Source organism: Hypomesus nipponensis, chromosome 7, assembly GCF_054491055.1.
Source record: "Hypomesus nipponensis isolate SF chromosome 7, ASM5449105v1, whole genome shotgun sequence".
Taxonomy (NCBI): Eukaryota; Metazoa; Chordata; class Actinopteri; order Osmeriformes; family Osmeridae; genus Hypomesus; species Hypomesus nipponensis.
Genome location: NC_140367.1, coordinates 14,015,323 through 14,030,383, shown reverse-complemented (window position 1 = coordinate 14,030,383; position 15,061 = coordinate 14,015,323). Strand labels below are relative to the sequence as shown.

The 15,061-nt window shown below is 44.2% G+C and overlaps 1 protein-coding gene across 6 annotated transcripts in view; it reads left to right on the top strand.

The window, feature by feature from the left end:
* LOC146276901 (testis-specific gene 13 protein-like) overlaps positions 1–15,061 on the top strand; it is a 75,572-nt gene that overhangs the window by 50,769 nt on the left and 9,742 nt on the right. For 2 of the 6 annotated variants that reach the window (XM_084701262.1, XM_084701261.1), the window contains exon 2: positions 2,893–2,950. The exons of 1 other annotated variant lie outside the window; for it this stretch is intronic. In XM_084701262.1, the coding sequence (XP_084557388.1) occupies positions 2,907–2,950 (44 nt within the window). In that variant the 5' untranslated portion in view covers positions 2,893–2,906. Of the gene's footprint in view, positions 1–775; positions 2,951–13,774; positions 13,875–14,016; positions 14,109–15,061 lie in introns of those variants that run through there. 3 more of the 6 variants (XM_084701260.1, XM_084701263.1, XM_084701264.1) reach the window with 3 other exon arrangements.

Below are 15,061 nucleotides of genomic sequence, written 5' to 3'. Positions count from 1 at the left end.
ACCAACGGTGTGCACACAACATTACACTGCGATTCTTACAGTGAGTTTGAAGGCCATTTGCTATGAATAGCGCTTATAATCGGACGTGTAGCGGAGCAGTAGGATCAGATACAGATGCACCGTCATCACAGATACAGCAGTAGGAGCATTCCCATGGTCAGGAAAAGCTTTGAGGTAAGTGTCATTTTTTTGGGACAGAAAGTGTATTTTCACCAGTTGGTAAAGAACGTATAATAATCTCAAGAACCAAAAGGAGAAGAAAACAAGGAGAGTGGAAGAGAGAATGGAGGAGAGAGGTAAACTGTTCTGAGCAGTCATAATAACAAGTCTGATAGATTAGACTAGACTTGAACAGAACACTTCAGATTTTCTCTGTGTCGGGAATATTGTGGTGACGCATCGTGTCAGGCCAGAACGACTGGGAGGTTGAAGAGGAAGTTGAGGACGATGGGGTTGCCAGGTTAGCCGTGTGTTTGAATGTGTGTGTGCATGTGTAAGGGTTTATGTGTATGTGTACTATCTGCATGTGTGCGTGCCATTCCACCCCCTGTCCCTCTCTCCCCCCAGCTTGGGGGAGTTAGTGATGTAGCATCTCCCCCTTCTGGGAGGTTGACCTCCACGACGATCAATAGCTGTCCACTCGTTTATGATCTGGAATCTGTTAGTAAGGCTTCACACCAGACATGTCTGTGTGTGTGCCAGTGTGTGCATCCCATTAAAGTGATGGAAGAAGCTGTTCGTAGCAGGTCAGGGGGGGGGGGGTTAAAAGGTGGGTGTTCAATGGGTGGTCGCTCTTGCATTGTGACTGATGAGATGCTTTAATGGGTCTGTGACTCATCACTGTGTGTGGGTGTGTGTGTTTGTGCGGTGTCAACAATCCGCAAGAGGGTGCAATCCCTGTTGATGGGGACAGAAGGTGTTTTAGAGTCTGAAAGACTGGGAAGTGTGTGAGATAGCTAGACCAGGGATAGAGAGTGTGTCAATGAGATGGTGGAGCATCCTGTGGTGATGTTCTGCTTGTACGTTTGTGTTTGTTTTTTAGATGTGTGTTTGCGTGTGTAAATTCTGTTTCTGGTTGCGAGTGTGTGGCTACCACTGTGTGCGCGTGTGTGCCTATATGTGTTTATGTAAGATCTCGTCAGTGTCGCCACTCAGCTGAACCCGAGAGGCTTGTTGACTGTTTCATCAAGGGCAAGCAGAAAGAGGAGGTGCAGTCCTAGAAGCCTGGGGGGAGGGGGGGGGTGTGTGGGCGTGCGTGTGCATGTGTGGGTCCTTTCCTCTCTACTCTCTGTACTTCATTGTTTACCTGGCCAGGGAACGTGAGGAATGTTTGAGTGGGTGACCTGCATGATCATACCTGTTGTGAAACACTGTGCGTGTGTTTGCGTGTGTGTGCGTGTGTGTGTGCACCTGCAAACATGCATACCGCGTCTCTCTGGTTCCACATCCCACCACTCCTACTTTGAACCTCGCCTCCGTTCACAGCTGCTCCTCTTTTGCAACCTGACTTGTTTGTTTTTGTCCCATCATGGCGACGCAGTCTTACGCTGGAAATGGACTGGAGGGAGGGGAGGAGGGGAGGAGGAGGAGGTTAGACAACAACTTGAGGGTGTGTGGGTCAAGGAAGGGATGTGTAGGGTCAGAATATTGGATGTAACAGGAGAGGTGATGCAACTGGGTGAATGGTTATGCTGGGGTGGGGATCTGTGTGGAGGATGGGGTGACACACACATAGACACAGACCGTGTTCTTGTGACGATGAGGGGGTCTGAACATCAGTGATTCATCCTGCAGTCATCGCACAAACAGTGCTGTGTGTGTGCGTGTGTGTGTCTTGATGGGTACCTCTATGTCTCACCACAGAAATCAAACCCTTGTCCTGGACACTGTATCTCTGACTCACTTCCAACAACACCTGTCTTAGTCTACGTGGTCATACCGCAGGCCTTCTGACCACTCACCACATCATTCCACATCATCGGGGGTGAATTCCTCTGTTTGTGTGTGTGTTTGTGTGTTTGTCCCAGCGCAAAGCCCCAGTTATTTAAAGTCAGATGCAGGTTTTTAGCAGCTCAATTTAACGTAGATGTGTCTCCTTCTCCCTCTCTCTCTCTTGCCCTCTTATTCTCTATCTCCCTATTTCTCCTCCTCTCCATGATGATAACCTTTAAAAGACCATAGGAGCATCTTCATCAACCATCTGTTTCCCCTGACATTGGAAATTTGTTTGTAATAAATTAAAATTTGTGTACATTTGATTGACTGACCCCCCCCCCCCCAGCATACACACATGTACACCCAACATCAACATTCACATACGCAGAAATGCCTATGCCCGAGACACAACATCCCAGCTGTTCAGCTCCACGACAGCCCATCATTAGCACCAATTACAAGTGCAGCAATACTATGATTGGCTAGCTAGTGGACATGCAAATCATGGAGGTGGAAAACTAGAGAGCAAGAGTGAGAGCACACGAGAAAAAGAGTTTGACAAAGAAGAAGGGAGAGAGAGAGAAAGAGAGCTTGTTGCCTGTTGAGTCACTGAGCTGGAATGACTTTACTAGTGGTGTTATGTGTGACAGGGCCACGCACACTCTCCTTCTCTCTACCACACACACACACACACTTGCGCCTGCTGGGGTGGTGAGGCAGGGATGAGAGAGGAGGGCAGTAGAAGAGTTTGCTCTCTCAGTGCAGTCTCCAAGACTCAGAGACACTGTGCTTCAGAAGAAAGAAACACTGGGTCACCCTTCTCTGGAGCTCCTGGACCAAACTCTGTCTCTCTCTCACTTTTTCTCTCTCACTTTTTTTCCACTCTCTTTTTTTTCTCTCACTCCCTCTCTGTCTCTCTCTTTCTAACTCTCTCTCTTTTCTTTCTCTATCTCCTAGAATGGACATGGGCTATGAAGAAATCAGGTTGCAGAGAGCATAGAACCACAGCCTCACAGTAAGAGCTGGCAAATTTTACTTCCTACGTGTGTGTACGTGTGTGTGTGTAGTTCATGTCATAAATAATATGTCTGCTTCACAAATCTTTCACTATTAGGGCCAGATTATGCTTAACATTTTTGCTATTTTCCCTGTTTGAAACTGCTGAAAAGGAATGAACTTTGCATTACATACACACACACATACAAACACACATTTACAGTTGGCACATTTACAATGGTATGGATACTAGTGTTTAGGTGGCTGTTGTATTTGTGTGACTCTGCTGGTCTTCTTGTGCTCCCGTACCGTAGTTTTTTTGAAAATACAAAACAACACACATCTGGGAGGGGTTTGTTGGCCTTGCTGTACCTTGCCCTAACCTTGTCAGCGCCCACACACTCATAAACCTTTATCTCCCCAAATACACTTGCACACACACACACATTCTGCAGACGTGATAGTAATGCTTTGAGAGGATTTTTAATTGAGAGCGGATACTTTCCTTGAAATTAGATGACTGCATGTGTGTTTAAGGAGAGAGGCCTCATTCTGTCAGTGCTGGCTGATAGTGTGTAGGGGCATAGTAAGGAGATGTGGGCCACTGTAGTGTTTGCCCTTGTTAGCATAAAGCATATTCATCCCTCTGGTGTGACATTCACACATACACACACAAACACACACATACATACATACCCACAGCTGTGACCCAGCAATGTTTGTGAGCCATAAGTATGGTCATAGATCAGTCGTCTCTAATTGGAGACACAGCTCCAATGGTCCCTAAGTTGATACTGAGCCAGGAGTGTGTTTGTTTTCTCTGCCCTGGGGGGAAGGGGACCTTAACTAGTGGGGTAGCAGGTGGTTGTCTCACTACTTATGTGGAACATGGAACATCCCTGTTTAATGTAACTGGAGTACGCGTGTGTGTGTGTGTGAGCACGCTGAGAGCGATACCACAGTGAACCGTGCAGAGAGACCACGTGAAGAGCGTCCGGTTTCCCACAATGCTGTGTGTCTGCAGAAGGGATGTGGTCACGGGGCACAACCCAGGTCACCCTGCTCCTTAGAAACCTGCGCAACGGAGCAGTCCTTTAAACAACTCTACCTAGCAGGTCAAGTCGTCAATATCGTCTCGTTGTTTGGGATTGATCTTAAAATTCCCACCACACAAATTCCCCCCTCTCCTGGCGGTTTGTTAGCTAGGAACATTGTGGCATGACTTTGTCGGTATTCCTGGATCTCTCTGTTTTTTTCTCATCATCCTCCTGGCTTCAGCATGCTTCACTCCTGTGACAACTTGGTGGTTGGCATCACACTGTGACACTGTGGCCACAAAATGTGTGTTTTGGTGTGTGTCTGAATGGGCATGCATATCTGGGTGTGTTTGAGAAAGAGAGAGGGAGAGATAGAGAGTTGCCAAGAGGTGGGGCTGCATACACACACACACACTACAACACACACACACTTCCTACCTACTTCACCTTACGCTACTTAGTGCCAGTTTTCTCTCTCACATGGGTGTGTAGGCTCCCCTTCCTATACTGTGTTTTATACTGTGAAAAGACGATGATAGGGAAGTAGAGAAGGAGAAGAGAGACTCACCGTAGAAGGGGAAGGAGACGAGAAGGATGAAGCATCAATAAAGGTGGATCCCCTTCACCAGAGAGACGGAGAGGGAGAGAGAGAAAAAAGAGAGAAAAGGGGGAGAGAGAGAGAGAAGGGGGGGGGGAGCGGGTGACGTTAGGGTGATGTTTTCATTTGCTTGTCAGGAAATGGGATGTTGTGGCCATAGATTTTGTTGTATGAGTAAGAGGAGGGATGAGGAAATCTAAAGTAGTCCCACATCAGCCAGCCAGCCAGCTGCATGTCACAGGAGACAGTGAGTGATATTCCTGATATTATAGCGATATTATATTATAGATATTCCTGATATATAGTGATATTATTTGTGAATACAGATGTTTTATGACTATATGTTCTGTCTATGTAATGTCGTATTTCTCTATCACTCAAGTAAGGTGTGTTTCTAATTCTAGTGTTTAAGTTCATGTGTGTGGCCAGTGTTTTGTTGTTGATCCGTGCGTATGCATGTGCGTCAGTGCGGGGTAACAGAATCTGGCCCTTGCTGGCCCGGCCCTCTGGTGATGCAGACACACACTGTGCCACGTCTTAGGGCTCTGTCATGGAATAAATACCTGGCTACCTCAGAGAAAGAGAGAGAGAGAGAGAGAGAGAGAGAGAGAGAGAGAGAGAGAGAGAGAGAGAGAGAGAGAGAGAGAGAGAGAGAGAGAGAGAGAGAGAGAGAGAGAGAGAGAGAGAGAGAGAGAGAGAGAGAGAGAGAGAGAGAGAGAGAGAGAGAGAGAGAGAGAGAGAGAGAGAGAGAGAGAAAGAGAGAGAGAGGTAAACGTTAATTATTCTGTTCTCCGGTCTGAAGCTGTAAAGGGAGTTTCCCTGTCATGCTACCTGTTAATCCATTCTGACAAATTATGCCTCTGGGTGATTTGTTCAACCAAGTGTTTATTATATTTATTTATTTTCACCTTCAACATTCAATACTAGTTCTTTAGAGTGCTGTGTAAGTCCTCTACAGGAAGTGGTAGGCATGTAGGCATTAGTGCCTTTCAGCATGGAGTTTGTTTCTTCAAAAACAGAGAATTGTCCATGGCGGGGAGTGTGTTGTTTACACTGAGTGGTCTAGGTTTACATCTGATAATGGCCTGGGTTTTCGGTATGTTGAGAGGCTTTCCTCAGAGGCACTAACACGGTTGTGTGTGCCAGCTCTCTTTCTCTCACGCCACTTGGCTTATGATGTCATCGAGCCATGCCTATGTCACTTTTGGCGGGGCACTGGCAGAGGGCCTGAGTGGCACCAGAAACCTGGTTGGCCAGTTCCATAATATCCCCCCCTGTCCATTACCCTCCACGTCCCTCCCTCTCTTTTTCTCTGTCATTTGGTCACCACAGCGGCCCTTCGTCTACATTGTTTCCCCCCCCCAGCGGTGAGGTCACGGGGTCCCCCCTAGAGAGACACTAACTGTAAGCGCAGGGCCTCAAACTGAATTCTGTATGTCCGGCCTTTTTGTTTCAGAGGACCGCCCTTGACTCCTCAACTATATTTTTTCCTTTTCATGGTCCCTGTGTTATGGGATTCAGCCCTTCACACTCACAGACCGTAGGCATACTCTATTTTTAAGTGTGCATGTAAGTGTGTTAACTTTTCATGGCAGTTGGTGTGTGATGTATCCTTATGTCGGTGTTGTGAAAGGGACGCGTATCTATGTTTTAGGATTAGAGGGGGCATATATAGTGATGTGCTTGACAGAGACCATGATGGGTGTCCTGTAGTTGGCTGTGTGCCCAGAAAGGCCTCATCTCTCTCTCTTTCTCTTTCTGGCCTTCACTTTCTCTCTCTGTCTCTCTCTCTTTCTTACCTTCTTGAAGTTCTAGAGAGTCAGACTTCCTGGATGTTATGTTCTCTATATGTCTGTCTCCCTCGATTTGTCTGTCTGTTCTCTTTCTCTGACTAGAGGGTGTAGTATAACAGAGTAGGTTGTGTGATCTTCACCCTGACAGCAGTATATGATTCTTGTGAACTGTGACGCAGAGGTATGAGATGTGAGTTCAACTCCATCACACCAAGGAGTGCTTCTGTCTCGCTGCATGTCAGTTACAGCTTTTCAACTCTGATACATTCCACAAGGGTTAGGCCCGATCAGCTAGATACCACAAAGTGATCAAGAAAACTGTAAAAATCAGACCTGTCACAACAGGGACACTGTAACCAGACTGTCGAGTGACAAATGATAAGCACACTGTTTACACAAACATGTAAAGTGAGTGAGAGAGTGGCTATTGATTTTTCGCCCACAGTGGGTGGTGGTGGAATGTTCTAGTACTGTGTTGTCAACCGTCTGATAGGCGGAGAGATTTGAGTGTTGACCCCTGACAAGTAAACACCAACCTGTAAGAGACACTGTGCCAGCATTCACCTCAGTGAGGGAAAACAGAAAGATAGAGTGTGGGAGAAAGAAGGAGAGAGAGAAAGAAAGCAAAGGAGAGATTAATATATTGTATTCAACTACTAGAGTACTAGACTATTAAAGTGAGAGTAATAGAACAAAAAACTGAGGGAGATTGAGAGAATAAAATAAAGAGAGTGAGAAAGAGAATAAGAAATTGTTTGTTTGATATGCATTTGATAAGTCTGACAACTAGTTCACCTATTTGATTTGACATCTGACCTTAACTGTCATTAGCAGACCACAACATTTAACATCTACTCATTTACTTCCAAGGATAAAAAACTCACGCACAAAACACACACACACACACACACACACACACCGCTTTTCTGAAGTGGAGCACGCGGCTGTTGATGGAGTACGTGTGTACAGTCATAGAGGCAGAGCTGAGGCCACATGGGGATTCCTGGAACGTGCTGCAACATTTACAGTAAAACAACACCGGTATTGGGAAGTCATCTTGGCAATGGGCCATGAAGTGAAGGGAGAATCCTCTACTTTGGGAGTCAGCCTGCGGTTGTGTGTGTATGTGTGGTAACTGCCATGTGTATTCATCACACCAAGGCATGCATCAGCCTGGGTCTTTGTGGGTTTGAGGGTGCTTTTGAAGAGGATGTTTTGGCTCCATGTTGACAGGAACACAGCAGGATACAGTAAATGGGATTAGAAGTGCCAGAGTGACTCAGCATTCTGTAGGCTTGTGTCAGAATTGAAAACAAGAATTTCTCAAACCAGAATGGTTGAAAGCCTTTTTTTAGCGCTTAACATATTTTTTTATGTATGACATGCTAAGAATGCTGTTATTGGCTCACAGTAACTGATTTGGAATGAGCTGTTGAGGTCTAACTTTGACGTACATGCACGCTCACAAACAGAGGTGCAAATATGAAACTCAGTACACTGATGGCAGCAACATCTATCTCGTCTTTGAGCCTTTCAGCCACCCCTTGCTCTTGGAGAGGTGAGTAAGCCATCGTGTGATATGGCCCACATGGTCGGTCATACTTACACTCAATGACTGCATTAGAAGACTCTCCTCTGCCTGCCTCTCCCTTTCCTTTCCTTCTCCTCTCCATCTCACACACACACGCACACATACACTCAAACATGGTTTCCTTTCCATCCCCTGCTTCGTGATGAGGCAAATTGGGTGGGAAAGCAATTGCCCGATCCCTCTACTTCTAGGATTGGGGGTGGAGTGTTTTTGATGCATCGGAAATGGAGCTACTCATCCTTCTGTTGGAGGCTCCTGTTCCAGTGATCAACACTCTCTGCTCTCTCCCTCTGCATTATTATCTTCCTCTCTATCTACTTCCGTCTCTTCCAGTCTCATTCTCTTGCTTCTTCTGTCTTTCTTTCTCTCTCTCCCTATTTCCCGTTCTTCCTCTACCTCACTTTACCTTTCTCTCTCTCTCTTTTCCCATTCTGTGTCTCCCACACTCTACCTTTCTCTCTCTCTCTACCTTTATCTCTCTATTTCCTGTTCTCTCTTTCTTTCTATCCCACCACCACCAGTGTCCCTGCTGCCCCCCTCTGCCTTCGAGATTTACAGGCAGCAGCCATTGCTATATTTATCCGTCTTACAATTAGGCTGTTAAGCGAATTCTCGCTCCTATAGAGGGAGGAAAAAACAAGCGCTTCTCTCTCCTCGAGAATTTCAAACATCTGGCTTAGTTTTGTAGCCTGTTCCAGGAACGCATCGATCATTGGTCCAATTTCTGTGGTAAGGCCCTCATGGACAAATGTTTTGCTGTGGAAACAGAAACAAGAGAAATCTTAAGAGAAACACGTCAGCCTTGAGTTGTTGACAACTGAGTCTTATCAGATGATGGTGGACTTGGTTTCTGGAGTGTGTGTGGTGCTGAAGTGCAAGCCAATCGACCTTTTCAGCTAACTTAGTCTGACAGGAAGTAACGGCTAACCGGTTCACCAATCCAAGACCAGGAAATGCTCTGAAGTCACATGGTGTCCGGTGTCCAATGGCTGTTCAGCGACAGGGTGGTCAGAAGTCTGAAGCCTCTGTGAAATTATGATGAGATGACTCAGCGCTTTGTGAGTGACTCAGCCATCCATCACACACACGCAACGTGTCTGCAAAATAGGCACTTATGTTTTCTCCTTGTTATGACACATACAACCTCTACTCACATAACTTCCTGGTAAAAGTGGTAAGGGGTGGGGGGGGGGGTTAAGATTAATACTCCAATAGGATGTCACCAATTACTCTACTGTGATTCACTACCATCTTTACTCGCTGGCCAGAAATTCCTCAGAGATTCCTCACATGAACATAACAGTCTGTGACAAATCAAAGAGAGCTTTTACGGGAACTAAAGAGATTGACTTCAGGTCATGCATTTGATCTCATCAGTAGAACTCCTTGTGTTACTTCTGAGCATTTTCATGTGAAATGTACGGCTCTGGATGGACAGAGACTAAGATAGTCTTGAGACTGTCATGATACTGTGTTTTAGGATCTCATGGGTACACCTTGTGTTTTGAGTCCTGTCTCAGAATGTGTTTTAAACATCTATCAAACAAATGGGCTGCTTTGTATTCTATGTGCATCCAGGCAGGTGCGTTAAGATGAGTCATGTGGCACAACAGAGGTGTGATGGGTTGAGTAACAGTTATTGCGTAGTGATGAGCACTTCCTGTTTATCAAAGTGACCCCCTCCATTTCCTCCCTGCCTCCTCATCCTCATGGTCTGCCATCATCTCTTTTCTTCATTCATTCTATTCTGCTTGTTGCCCCCCCCCCCCCCTCTGCCTTTGGCCTCTAGTGTTTGGCCCTGACGGGGCTGTGGAGAGGACAGAAGTACCAAACTATTGCTCCTAGACTGAGAGATAGATGACCTACCTTGGCCCTTGATTAAATTGGTCGGAGATTAAATTCACTCTTCACTAAGCAAGGCACATCCTTGGAAGTCCCGGAAGCCATTTGGTCAAACTCTGAGATAGGTGACTCGGCAGAACAACAAAACGTAAAGAGGAAAAATATCCGTAAATGTCCGTCTAGACTTAAACAAATGCACTATTGTATCTCCTCCCCTCCATCCCACACCCTGACATTGGGGTTGGAGAAGCACCCGGAAGGATGACATTAGTGCTGTCTGAGGCAGCCATGGCCTGCCATTCATACTGCCGGTGTGTGGGAGAGTGTGTCACTTCCTGGGAGAGAATAGAACAGGAAGAAGAGCGATGGAGGACTGACATCAGCGCTACCTCACCTCCACAAGGGATCCTTTCACATGGAGGGAGAGAAAGAGAGAGAGACAGAGACAGAGAAAGAGAGAGGGGGGGAGACAATCACCACCCCTGTACTGGAAAGTGTGTGTCACTTATCAATTACACATTGTTTGTTGTGGTTTTTACTTAAATTTCTCTTCCTTTCTTTTGTACCCTTTGCCACTGTGCCAATGGCTGGCTTCTGATGTGCAAGTGTTTTGGGGATTTTGGGGGGAGTTGCAGCGCCCTCTTCTGTCCATACACCAAGCTTTGTTAGACAAGGTTTCAAAAGCATTCACTGAACACAATTAATTTACAAATAACTACATTTCTGAGCTAAATGTGTTGTCCAACTACATTTCCCATAAAGCCTCCAGTACATTCTGCCCTAAAATTTACTGTGTTTTCCGTGTGACCTAATGGGTCGTCTAATCTAACCCCCAGCATTCACGCAACTGTGAGAACGTCTGTGACTATTCTGTAATGTTGTCATGACGATGCTGTAGTTACGTCATTGTTCAGGCCAGTTTCCATTGAACACAGCAGAGAGGCCTATGTATTCTCTTTGTATTCTGACAGAGGACACCTCCCTTTTCACTGCACATTCCTACACCTGAACCTGATACATCAGCCATGTCCGGTGGGATATGCAGGTGTATGTGTGGTTTCTGCCCAATATTACCTGAGACGCACACACACACTCATCCACACACACACAGGGTTGTACCGTGTGTCTTATTTGGAGAGTGTGATCTCGAGTGTCTCGGGGTGGGTGTCATCGTTGGGTAGGTGTATATGTTTAGTAGGCTGAATGCAAGGACACCAGGCACACCTGTCACATAAACACATACATGTGACATGTGTCCATAGAAACTTGCTGGGCAGGTACACTAAGCTGCACACAATAAGCAGTCTGTTGTTAGGCTATGATAAGGCAGGCGCAGGGAAGCAGGTCTTGTTAAGCAAGTCTAGTGGACGTGGTGTTTGCCCACACACTTGCACAAACACAAACTCACACTCTATGGGGTCTGATCTGTTGTCATCTGGTGTTTCTGTGTGTTTTTCCCAGGACCTGTGGTAGGGAGGTTGGCTTGCCCTGATACCAGTACTTATGTTGGTGAGTACCGTAGCTTTGCTGAGGATGTATACAGCTTTCATGACCAAACAGTTGAAATGACTAAAAACAAAAAAAAATGTTTTTCTTTCCAACACAGTTGAACCTTACAAAAACGGTATTTTATAGAAGATCACATTTGTAATTGTTATGTGTGTGGTTAACCTTGAAGAATTGATGTGATTCCAGAAATTGGGCATTGTTTTCTACAGACTTTGACACAGTTGAGTCAACAGAACTGTATTTTAATTCCTCTTCACACCTCAACGTTAAAAGAGAGCAGAATGGAGGGGAAAATCATGATCTCACACGTCGACTGGTCTCATGGCAAGGTTGTCATGACAACCACATTCATCAGAAGAACACAGGCTTCTTCCAATAGGCTTCTGACTCTGTAATTTAGTTATTGGCCATGTGTCTTTGTTGTGTCTCAGTAAATGGACTCCTATGTGGTGGGCCCGGGTTAATCTGCTGTCTGCATGTCTGTCATCCTCTGTTCGTCGTTTCTGCCCCTGGTTATTGCACCACCTGGTGCTTCTGGTCTTCCCCCAGAATCTGGTTTCACATGGTGGTTTAGATTTGTGTTCCCAGTGTCTAGCACCATATGAAATCAGTGTTCTTGAGGACAGGGGAACAGCACAGTGAAGGACACTCGTCGAAGGAGTCTCTCTGTCACCTGCTCTTCCTTATCTCTTTCTCCAGTCAAGGATGACTGATTTCTTCTGGTGCTTAGAGTCCCTCTTCCTCCATCTAGCACCATTTGAAATCGGTTATAAAAATGGAGATCAATTCATCAGTCTTCCAGGTGAACACTCCAGTCGACTCCAAGTGAACTGTCATGAATGTGTCATTGTTTAACCATTTGGACATCTCTACTTGATTCTATTCGACTCTACTTTGAATATTGAAAGAAAAATACTACTTTGAATATTGAAAGAAAAATACGACTGTATCTTGACCAATTTAAATTGTTAGGAATAAAATGGAATGGAACTATTACCTGTCAATTTTCTACAATTCTTACATCTCTCATATCTTCACATAATATTGGGTGGGAGTATTTGTAAACCTGTTTAGTACACCTACGTGAATCCAATCCAATATTTTGGCATCATCTTCTTTATTTATTTTGATAGTGACAGAGAGAGACAGAAAAGGCAGGGAGAGAGGAAGACATGTAGAAAATACCCTGGGTTGGAATCGAACCTGGGCCACTGCAGTAAGACTGTGGCATGTGTTACCTGGTGACAATGGATCTATTAAATTTAAGGGTTAGTTTAGGTCTTGGGGCAGTTATTGGGACCCAACCCAGTTCAGCCAGCATGACAATAAAATGACAGCAAAAACACAGATGGAAGTAGATATCATCAGGAACATACACAAGCATTATTGAAACTTCAGCCACAGAGGTTTCTGTTTCCTCAGGACTTTAATAGGTTTAGACAGAGGAGGCAGAAAGCCCTCAAAGAGAATTTAATGACGGAATTTTGACTTATCTTATCTTGGCTCTGTCCTTGTCGCTCTGAGTTACCATGTCACACTTCAAATTAAATGTACACTTAGTCATGCTGTAGATAGAGGTCTTTGGTTGTAATGTGAACTTGACCATGACTTTGGAGACCATCCTGGAGAATGGGGTCGGACTGAGAGGAAGAGGAGGAGGAGGAGAGAAGAACTTTCTTTTCCACATCCAAGCCTTGCAAAGGTATCCTGTCAGCCATCTGAAAATCTATACATTTGTCATCTATCAACATGATTGAGTTTTCAATGCTTTCCGTGTGTTCCTTCTGTTTTGTTATATAAAAATAAAGTATTGTAAATCTTTATTTTACAATATAAAAAATATAGAAAATCCTTATTAATTAAATTTTTATTGAATCAATGGATCGTCAGAAAAAGTGTTCTTAGTTTGCCTGTATAAAAAAGGTTTAAAGTAAAACCCCTTAGATGAGCCCATAGAAACAGTATATCCTAATGAGTGTGCATCACATAGGTGGATACTTAACCTTCTAAAACTGGTTGTTCCCATCCTTGATTGTGATTGGCTATATCGCGTTCCATGCCGTTGCAAAATCCAGCATAACCTCACAGGTTGTCCTCATAACATTCTTTAACATTCCATATTACTGCGCATCGAATATTTCAAATTGAAAAAGACGGCAAAGGTGTCCATCTGGCTGTTGCGTGGCAACGATTTATGCAGGAACTATACTTTGTAGTAGCGGAAGAATGAAGGTTTATTATTAAACTATTTTGTTTCTTATTGTTTTTATTGATGAAACCATATCAAATATTTGTAGTAATAGTTTTAGAAAAGCAATAAGCCGCGGCGTGCCGAAAACCCCCTTACCCGTTCTAAAATCAGCGTAAACCACGGCCTCTTGGGGCTTATATTTTAATTTGCTTACATGCCCTTACTTTATGACATCACTTCAGACTGTTGAACAGATTAAGAATGCATACTGACATTCCAGAAGTGGAGACAGACATGCCCTCACTTTATTTTCTGAATGACAATTCAGCATTCTCAGTTTATTTCTACTCTAATTTCAACGGTTGTGGATGATGGCAAGAAAGTAAGGGTTTGTCAAAACAATAGGCTATAGTTTTGTAGGTTTGTGTAACTAAGTACTGTAGGGATAACAATAGAGTAAACTTCGTTATAACATGTCTGTGATAATTTAGATATCATGTATTGTTTGTTTTCAAACGATACAGGACTTCAGGAAAGAAAGCCTCAGAGTCTGTACTCAAATTAGGGGATGTAGCTATAGCAGTAAAGGCCCGTGAGATCTATCAGAAAGCCAAAGGTGAGAGTTCGTCTTTTAAAATAAACTAGAAAATGTATTTCCTGCTGAAAATGCGTTGGACTGCTGAAATCAGATTATTATTTTTTTAATGGCTGAAAATACAGAAATGAGAAAATACCCACAAGCTGAAAATAATTTTTTTAATGTGTGAGTCACACAAAAGAGGCAGTGTGGTAGTTGAACTGCATTATCTAACAGAGCTAAGTGCTTAAATACAATGCGGGAGAATACGTTTGAACGTTGTGAAGCAATCGAAGAAATAGTTGAATTTCAAGAGGCAGTGTGGGAGCTGAACTGCATCATCTAACAAAGTTAAGAGCTTAAATAGCCTACAATGCGGGAGTAGGCTAGCTAGTCGTAACAAGAATATTATCGTTTTAACAGCTGAAATTATAGTTGGGATAGTAATAGCAGTAGCAGATGTAGTATCATTGAGTGCGTTTACTCGGCTTTCTTAGTAGGATTCAATGTGTTGATTGAATGACACAGCAGTAGGGCCGATATGAAGACACGGCGACACTTTGTTCCAGAAGGATGATGGTGCAAGTTTTGTCCGTGGAGCATACAACGATTAATAAAAAGAATCATGTAGACGCGTTTATTGAGTTATCGCATAACTAATTACACATGTAAACGGTGTAATCGTATTTTAAGGCACAAACCGACAATTGCTAGTAGCCTAATCGGGTAGGCTTACTCATGGTCAAGTAAACGCACTCAGTGGCGTAGTAGAATAAAACAGTTCCATTAGCAATAGGCCTAGTAGTAAAATAGATAATATATATATTAGCAGCACCTGCAGTCACCTCTTGTAAATTGTATTAGGTTGAAATACTATCAAACTCTGTCTTTTGACTCCACTACTCAATACCAATCACCTGTGAGAGACTTAGTGGTAGGTGTCTGTCGTTTTTTCAAAAAAAAGAAAAGGAAAAATCCTAGATTTAACCGTT